The following is a 9,991-nucleotide window of genomic DNA, read 5'->3' on the forward strand; positions in this document are numbered from 1 at the left end:
ACAGGATCTTTGAGAGTTCTTTCACTAACTGGTGATGGAACAGAGTGTGGTTTCTGAGTTACAAATGATCCTGTTGCTCTCCTGCTGGTTAAGTACAACGAGCAAAGTAGTGTACTTAATGAGTGAGACAGGTGAGAATAACTCAGGTTAAGGTTCTACAGACTGATGTGCAATTGTCCTGATGTTTTAAAAAACACATGGAGGCAAGAAAACAACAAGTATTTGGGATGAGTTAAGCACGTTTTGGCAAGAAGAGTATTTTTGTGAGCTTTTGTATTAATCTCCCAGCCTCCCTTGAGTGCCAGCAGAGTCCACATAGATTTAGAACTTCATTGTGTAGCAGGTCTCCCATTGGTGGAGTCTGTTTTGAGGCAAATGTTGCTTAGCACAAGGGATCCTCTTCAGAAATATCCCACGCATGTTCGAAAATGCTTTGCAATTTCCACATGGGAATAAAATTACAGATGAATTTGGTTTGTATAGATGGACAAGGGATATTTATTTGGTTGCAGTCCCAGATGCAATCAACATGATGGAAGAGCTTTCTTTCCAACAAAGGACTTAAGTTGGCTGTGAAAGAGGAGCAAGTGGCTTTTTAAAGTGATCGAGTGCATCTGTAGCATTCTTTGTTCTCTTCCCCACTTCTGTCCACCTCTTGTTCTGCATCTCAGGTCTCAAAGTACTTGTAAATCTGGGCAACATACTGCATCACACTCTGCCAGTCTGGCCGGTCCGTGTACATCATCTCACTGAGCTCCTGCAGAGAACAGACACGGGGTCAAAACTTGGTCAAGCACCACCACTGGCAACTCACTGGGTCCTCTGAGTAGCTGTGGCTACTGAACACTATTTCTCCTTCCATTCCAGGGCTTCTTAAAGCCACATGCAGCATAAAAATCCATGGGAAAAATTTCCTGGCCTAGCACAATTCTGAAACCTGTTAACAAACTAGTTAAACAGCCAGAAGCATTTTACATTATGAAGAGATTTCTTCTATCTGCAAAGATCAATTCTCTACATAATTTCATTTAAATTGCTGCTTCTTTGCATGTCTTTGGTTCTGTATTTAGCTCATGAACCTCGTATATTTTTCCTTCATATTAAACTTATCTTCTCCTTGTCATCATACTGTTGATTTTAGAAAAGGCTTTTTAAACAGTTAAATTAACAAATTACCATTCTGTTTCTTGAAACACTAAAACAGAAGGAAATGGCCTAACAGGCAAGTCTGGCCATGAAAACAGGACTCATCTGGAATCAGCCTCCAAGAGAAGGACTTAATACTCTTATTTCCATACTAGATGACTTCCAGAAGTTCCTTCAAATTATATCAATTCCATTACTCTACAAATTCTGTCTGGAGGTTCTAACACTACAAACTTCCAGAGGTGGTGGTACAACCTTCCCTGGTACTAGGAGGACATTTTCAGTGCACATTTTCAAATGGCAACACAGGCTTTGGGACAGTGCATGCCACAAATCTTCCTTTGCTAAAAGAAGGTTACTCACCAGGCTGGGTTTGATGCCTACACTTTCAGCAGCTTGAAATGCTAACAGCAGGTTTCTCTTCTGTAAAGACAAAACACTGGATTAAGGTAACTTGTCACTGACTCTTTATCCAGTAGCCCCTGATGTTCTCTCTGAGAGCTCACTGCTGGTTTCCCCTTCTCAGTCAGTCTTTTTTAAGTTCTCAGCTGAGACTTGTTTGTTCCCATCTACTTATTCTGTATCAAAGATCTTGTAACACTGTCTCTCCATCACATACCCTTTAAAACTGATCATGTTCACAGGGAATTCTGCAAATGGTGTAGGAGCAGGTACAACAAAACTTACTTTATCCTGACTGTTGAGCTCCTGGTAAGGAATATGTGCAGGCAAATAGGTGTGCAGGAGGGCACAGAAGGCCAGACCATCACTCCAGCTGCTGCTGAAGTTGGTAATATCAATGTTCTGTAAGAGAAAACATGGATATATTAACAAACATCTAGTTGAAACCCCAGAGCTGAGCTAGAAAATCTCTGCCTTGTCTGTAGCAACACTCCCACCACTGCCACCTGCAACAGGAGGACAGTGAGGGTGAAACATTTTGAAAGAAATAATCTAATATGGTTGTGAGTTTAAATGGTCAAAAAGCCATCTTCCTTCCTGCTGCTGCTAGTTTGATTCTTCTTTGCTTGTCATGTAACTTACTACAAGGATTGGGTGCACAGAGAAAACCCAAGTTCTTCACTCATCAGAAGTGAGACCCAGCATGTGCTGTGCTCAACAGGCAGAGTGAAGCAGTTATAGAAACTGAAAGTGGTGTTTTAAAATCAGCCCATTTGTAAAGAAGTCCTTTAAAACACAAAGATGACCAGGGGTACAGTGTCCCCAGCTCCTTCACAGGGACTCTCCTGTGAGGCTGCAGTTAAACCTGGCCCAGTTTTGATCCTGTGAACAGAGTGACCTTTGCAATGCTCTGGTTTGCACCAACTGGCAGGACCAGCACACAAAGGAATTTTCATGGCAAAATTTTGCCGCTTCCAAATATCAGCTAAAAAAAAAAGAGTGAACAGATATTGCTTAGAAAAGTAGCAGCTGCTGGAGCACAGGAGGCTCCAGGAACTGATGGTACTGCTACAGCATGTGTAGAGTTGCCCTCAAATCCTTCTTGCCAGCCACATCTTCCTGTGTCCTGAACTTCAGCTCAGGCTCTCGGCGTCATCTTCTTTATTTAGCTATTTTACCATTTCTTTCAAGATTCCCCAGAAGACCAAGGTTTTCTGCACCTCTGGTATAAAAGCTAATGCAGATGCACTAAAACCCAGACAGGAAGTATTTTAGTGTGTGCTTTTCACTTAGGATCCCTTGCTGATCTGTTGTCCAATCAGTCCAGACAGACAGGATTTCAGATTAGCAATAAACATCCATAACCAAACACGACTCAAATTGAAACAATAGAGAATATTTCATGGCTGTAATAAATCTGCAAATCTAATGGGCTCAAAATGCTGGTCTGCAGCAGCTGGTGCTGCACTGCACCAGCCACCACATTGTATTTTGCTATATTAGCAAATGCCAATGGAGATAAAACAAAAGTGATATAGTGGTTGATACAGTGGCAAGAACTGGAACAGTCTGCCCAGGGAAGTTGTGGAAGCCCTATCCCTGGAAGTGTTCAAGGCCAGGTTGGATGAGGCTCAACCTGGTCTAGTGAGAGGTGTCCCTGCCCATGCAGGGGGAGTGGAAATAAATGATCTTTAAGGTCCTTTCCAACCAAAAACAGTCTGTGATTCTATGATTTTGCACTGCAAGCTGTCTTGGCTTTACCTAATCCATAAAATTGCACTATGGAAGTCCAAGTTTGTGTTAAGGAATTGGCTGCAGCTGGATTATTCTGCTCTCTTGATGTTTCAGACAAACAAGCTACTTAATATTTATCAATCTGCAGTTGGCTGTAAAGGACTGGCTGCCAAATTAGAGGAGTGTTTTTACTGAGGCCAACATTTTATCAGCAAAGAGGCCATCATCAAATGCCAATATTCTCATACTGTCTGACAGAAATGGAGAATGGAGGCCTTCCCTCCCTGCCAAAGGCCACAGAAACAGGAACAAGCAAAACCTTAGTTAAGCAACAGGACCAGACAAAAAAGCAAATCATGTTTGTGTGGAAACATTTTATCCTATTCTTGATTTCATGGTGCTACTATGAGAGTCACGTGAGATACAAAACTGTTCCTTCTACAGTATTTCACCAGCCCAGCATCAGTTTGATAATTTCACTCATCTTGGTAGTTTAAACTATACCTGAAACTCTTCCTTCCATCTAAGAATCTCTAGAGATAAGTGCTAATGTCTACAATCAAAACTCTTCACATCTCCAACAGCATTGTCCAGCCACTCATCTTCAGGAATTCCAGGATCTGTCTTACAAACAAGCAGAAGTTCAAGGATGGGGTTCTGCTGACAATATTTAAACCTCAGATGAAATCCGCTGCAAAGTGGCATGTCATGATCAACAGGGAAAACAAACTCCAATATGAATTTCTGTCTTAAATGCAAACCCAAATGTTTGAAGGTTCAGCCCCACTGTCAGTTAATAGAACAACAACAAACACTTGGAAATTCTCAAAACCACTGAGCTGCCATTTTCACATCCAACAAGCATCAGTGGATTGTGGTGGCTTTTTTTTTTCCCTCTAAACAAAAGCATTTCCATTTCACACATGGTACAAACCCCTCTCTGGCATTTCATCTTGGGTTCTGTGTTAACTGCTTTTCAATTTGGGATGCAAGGGCAGGGTAAGCAAAAAGTGATCTTCTGTGTTTTGCTACACTGCAGCTTTATTTGTAATACCTCCCCACTACACCACACCAAGAGGAATTAAGTCAAAATAGAGGCAACTCTGATTTCTCAGAAGATATCTGGCTCCACTGAAGCCAGAAAAAAAAATAAAATAAAAACAATTTAGGGAATGAACACCTTGGAAACTATTCCCTTTGCTTGATTATTTTGGCAGTGGAACCTGTCTCAGTACTTCTGCCACACCTCCCTGCTCCTGAACACACAATCCAGGAATATGTGGGAGCTATTTGTGTACATGCTGGTGGTTCATGTACACTTCCAAACTGCAGGATGGAGAGTTTGGTGATTTCTGTCTCCCAGTGTGCAAGCAGAATCCCCACTTCAAGGCTCTGAAAAACTGTATGTGGCTTTTATAGTATGATGACAATCATCTTTACTTGCCCTGTGTGGAGTGGTGAAAAGGAGCACAGAGATGTGAGGGTAGAAAGTTTGCTGGGGTAGGGGTAGAGCCCTGGGTAGAGCATAGAGCTGTACAGGCTAAACTCTTTCCAGTGTAGTTCCCAGGCTTCTTGCCAGTGAAATAGTTGATTCACTCTGTATGAAAGCTCATGAGTGAACTACTGTAAATGCACTGAGAATATTAAGAGACTGGGATCCAGAAGCTCACCAGGGAGCACAGTTATCTGTAAATACCCGAGTACCTGCTATGGTTCTATGAATATTCATGGACCTGACATTAAGCAAAGTTTACAAAAAATTGTAAATAATCCAGTCAATGTTATTTAGAGAACAACTGTATTATCTATTATTATAGTGGCAGAAGAAGTCTAATAGACATTGAGCACCTGCAAGCCACTAGCCTCAGCCCCCCACCCTGGGAACAGGACCTTTGCTTGCAGATACCAGCGCGCTCTGAGAGCCACGGTAAAGGCACATGGAGAAAGCTGTGATCTGTTCTCACTAAAAACAATTTCTTGTTTATCTGAGGAAAGAAAACAACGACCCCATTAGATTTCACTAGATCTTCAACTCCATGTCTTCAGTAAAAAGCAACAATGACATAATATGCTCTTCATTACAGTCTGAGTTAAAATACTGACACAAGACATCCCTGCTATGCAGACGTTACTGTCCCCACAGCGATGGCTGAGTCCTAATTTTCACTAAAAGGCCCAGAATTATAAATTATACACATGGATCAGCTTGAAGCTAGCCTGGAACTGTGTGAAAGAAAGCCTGCAAGAAATATGACCATAGCATCATTCCTCCCCCAGCACACAATATCCCCTCCAGCCTCTCCCAAGTCATTGGTACAAAACAGCACACCAGGAACATGCCAGGGTGGATAATTACTCAGCTTCAGCCCATATTGAATATCAACTTAAATACTGAAGACAAAACTAGTTAAAATAAATATACTGAATAAACCAGAGGAAATTGACTTGTATTTAATTGCATCTCCCTCTTCACTGGCTCAACTTTCTGCAATCCTTTCCTGCTTATCACTAACCAGACACCCACATCTCCCCCACAGATCAGACATCTTACACCTCAGCGTTTGCACATGGTTATATCTAGACACAAGATGTTTGAGCAGGAACTTCCTTTTCATGAGCCACAGCTCTGCAAATCTGAACTTGGACCTTTCTATTGTAAAATATTGAAAGGCAACTTCCAAAGATTACCTACACTCCTCTTCAACAGTAGCTGAATGGAACTGCAAATCTAATTTGGATTTGTTACACCCAAGCTGGCTGGGGACGTGCTGGTGGGAATCAGGCAAAGCCTGAAGCTGCTTCTATCAAAGGCAGCATGTAAGGTTCAAGCTCTGGATAGGCCAATTCTAAATACTTCCTAGGAAGCAATTTGAGTGAAGAAGGGCTCCTTTTAGCATGCCCTAACCTTCTGAGCAAATAAACCACTCCAGTTCATCTAAACTGCTCCAGAAAGTATATGAAACATCTGAGCAATCTACTGAAAATATGGGTGAATTAGAAGTGTGGTCAGGCCCAGTTAACACGGATGAAAGGCATGAATGCCTAAAATTAAAGACTGCCTGGATTCTTCTGTAATTAGAGAGTACACTCAGATGACTGGGACAATTGCACACAGCTATTTTCAATGGGTAGCTGCAAGTCTGAAGTGATTTGCATATCACATTTAGCCGATCTACTACTGGGAACCTTTTGGAATTCTCTGACAAATCTTTTTCTCTCAAATTGAACATACAATGAAGTAAATGAATCTTGTAATAAAATAAAAAAAAAAAAAAAAAAAAAAGGAAAATAACTTGTGGAGCAGCATTACTGTTTATTATATAGAGATTAAGTGGCTAGCCAAGAGTGGGAAGGAAGCCAAATGACCTTCTATCCTCCAGGCTGTATTAATATCCCTAATTCAAATGGTTCAGGAAGCTGAAGTCTTCATAGGAATTGTTTTAGGCTTTCTTTTAAACTTTCTGGTTTTGTCCCCATCATCCATATTTCTAATACTTCTACCAGCCGTGTCAGTAAGTCATGCATCTGATCACACCTGGAGGAAACAACACAGCTCAGGTAACAGAAAATGTTACATGAAAATGCTGTTGAATTATGTCACTGCAGCAGAGTGAAATGATGAGGAACTGGTGCCAGCTTTTTAAAGGTTATCCCATTTATTACATTCCTTTTTGGAAAGAAGCCCCATTTCCCATCACATTCCTAGGTGCTGCTCCACTCATTCCACAGGTGATGTCTTGGCTTTACTGTTTATTATTTGCTACCCTAAGTGTGAATGAATGAGCCTTCTCAGCATAGACAAGAGGTAAGAAAGTGAGCTTATGATGATTATTTTTGGTAAAAGCATCAAGCACCAGCTGACTACAGTAGTCACATGAAGCAGGGATATTTTAAAAGAGGAAACTGAACTGTTTTAGTCTCTCAAAAGCCAGAGATCTGAGAAGATACCAAAAAGCCAGGCATGTCTAATTTTCCTCATTATCTTTCTACATTACAGTGGTGTTAAATTACACAGGTACTAGTCTCACTTGATAGACATATTTTGTCACCATCACCTCATCTCTGAAGTGGCCCAGGGATGTCCATAAAATTCCTTCTGCTTATACCAGCTCTCATCTGGTCTTATATGTCTGTGAAATAAACAGCCTGCTTCCCATGAACTCAGCATTATACATTATCTCTCTCTTGTTAAGTGGAAGCTGGTGTGCAAAGCAATAAATTAACACCCAAAATGAGGAATGTGCACAAAAGCCCTGTTACTTCACTAGCTTTTAGTGCGACTTTTGAAGTAGGTGACTTTTAGTAATGATAACATTGTCATGGGGTAATTTACATTCAAAACAACCCATATTATTTGCTGGGAAAGGTTCAAATACAGTCACTGTGTTTGTGTACTGTGCCAGCAACTACTCTCACCCCTTGTTCACCAGAATTTGTTCTCATTTTTGTAACTGTTAAGTATGTCTGGAGGGGCAGAAGTGGAATACACAGCAAGACCAGGGAACTAACAAGTTTTCCTCATTCTAATGCTCTCATGAGGTACTGATGAGTTCTTGTTTTTGCTGTGCATCTTTTTTCTGCTCTGCAGTATGATTACACTCATCACCCTCTGGGGCTGAAGGCCCTTCCCTGCTTGCTGCACGACCCACCCTTCCATGGGTTTTCTTGTGTGAATGACACCACTGCTGGAGGCCACAGAGCAGAAACAGCCTGAGTTGTGTCCCTTCATTCCCAAGGCTGCAAGAGTGAAGATGCAGCAGCACAGCTCCAAGGACCACACAGATGCTCTGGGGAAGGAGGGAGGGGAGGAATTAGCTCCCCTCTGTGCTCAAGACAGCAGCAAAGAGGCTTCCTGCCTGCAGCCCTGGTGCAGAATTGCTAATGAGCACACTGACTGCTCCCACCACCACTGCTCATCAGCCATAGTGAGAGTTCAGAGATTAACCATGTCCTGCAATTCCTGGGCACAGGGGCAGGCTGCAGACTGAAAAGGCTCAAGGAGAGGGATGGAAACAAGGTGGGAACAGGTCTCAGTGACACAGGGTATTGATGGAGCAGGCAGCAGGGCTCAGGTCCCCCCCCAGTTAAATTCAGGGTTTGGAGCTGTTCCAGCTGGTGACCAACCAATTCCGTGTTTTCCCTGATTGTCACTGCATCCAGGCAAGACAAGGAAAGCTTCCTGGACTTTGGGATGGATAGAATTAAATGCTATTTTTAAAATTACCCAGCAGGATAGAAAGTTATGCATGAGAGGGCATTTAATTTATCCCTCCAATCAAGAGACTTTATTTGTTTACAGGATAAAGCCCCTTATGCTAAATAAAGGTAGAGCTTGGTTCAAGTTATTTGGCTACACTGGAGAGGCAGGTTTGTGCATTGGCATCACTGTGAAAGGGGCTTGAACACTGGCAACCAACCTGGTAATTCCCAGTGTGCCATGAGTTGGCTGCTGCATTTCTTTTTCTAGAGCCAACCCTGGGTCCAGCTCAGACATACAGAGAAACTGCATGTACACAATTATCTCTAAGTGTCTTTATTTAGAAAAAATATTTATTCTGGTTAAAAATTGGGAATATCTTGAAATTTTAAGCCAGTTTTTTCACCAAGAACTCTCAAGACTGCCCTTTTTATCACAGCATCTTTCCAAATGTTACTGACACTCCACAACGACCCAACTATATGATATGATGATCTGTATTTTAACAACTAAGGAAACCATGGAAATGGTATTATGCAAGAACATCACAAAGATGGGCCAAAGCAGACTTGGGAGCAAAATTCCTGACCACCTCATTGCCAGGTTTTATTTATTTATTTTATCCTACCTCAACATCTGTTATGAAGACTTACTTCAACTTGCACACAGATGGGAAAAGGCTCTCTGAAGTCAATGCCCTCCTCTCCAGCAAAAATCAGAGAAACACAAAGAGAGCTGGAAATTTCACCCATTTCTCAGAAACTCACAGAGCATACTAATCACTTTCTGGGAAAAAACCCAGGAAGTTATCCTACTTCTAAGTGTCAAAATGCTGTAAGTGCTGTGGATGCAGAGCTCTTAGTAAGCCTCTCACAACAGAAGGGATATGCCAGCACATGGTACCTTAGGGTCAAGTGTCATTCTTGGCCAGAAATGTATTGCATTAATAGCATTGGTAAATATTCCACCAGAAAGCTTTTTTACTGCTCTGGCCACCAGCCTCTCCTCTCAGGCAGACAGGCTGGTGTGGCACAAGGGAAATCTTCCCAGTCCTCCCCAGAGAGGCTCTGCCATGAATGCTGCTCAGAATGAATGGATGGCTGCAGTGGGAGTCTGGAGGGGTTTTGTTCAGCGTTTTTCTTCACCCACATCAGACAAACTGGGAGTTATTAATTTTGCTGTTGATCTTCAGCACACAAAATCACAGTACTGTGGGAATCCAGCCTTTCCAGGCTGTACATAAACTGTGTGGAACAGCAGATGGGATTTACATCCTATCCTTTGCTGCTTGGAAAGGGGGCCAGAAAATCTGTACACCGACTCCCTGGTGTTATGCTGAATTAGGGAATGCCACCACTTACCTAGTTCTTACGGCTAGTCAAATATTTAGATAGAAACCTGGTTAATGTTGATATTCAAAAGAGAGACTGAAACAATTTGGAAACATATTGAAACAGTTTTATGCTAGTTGTTGACACAAGAACCAAAAAAGTAACGTAGAAAAGGGAAAGA

General features: G+C 41.9%; 1 protein-coding gene across 1 annotated transcript in view; it reads right to left on the minus strand.

The window, feature by feature from the left end:
* Positions 1 to 401: 401 nt before the first annotated feature.
* The window catches only part of SPECC1 (sperm antigen with calponin homology and coiled-coil domains 1), a 68,905-nt gene continuing 59,315 nt past the window's right edge, over positions 402 to 9,991 (minus strand). Inside the window, exons 13-15 of the mRNA XM_010009089.1 lie at positions 1,834 to 1,950; positions 1,510 to 1,569; positions 402 to 757 (exon numbers count right to left, since the gene is read on the minus strand). Coding sequence (XP_010007391.1) covers positions 668 to 757; positions 1,510 to 1,569; positions 1,834 to 1,950 — 267 coding nt within the window. The 3' untranslated portion in view covers positions 402 to 667. The remainder of the gene's footprint in view (positions 758 to 1,509; positions 1,570 to 1,833; positions 1,951 to 9,991) is intronic.

Source organism: Chaetura pelagica, unplaced genomic scaffold, assembly GCF_000747805.2.
Source record: "Chaetura pelagica isolate M959 unplaced genomic scaffold, ChaPel_1.0 scaffold72, whole genome shotgun sequence".
NCBI lineage: Eukaryota > Metazoa > Chordata > Aves > Apodiformes > Apodidae > Chaetura > Chaetura pelagica.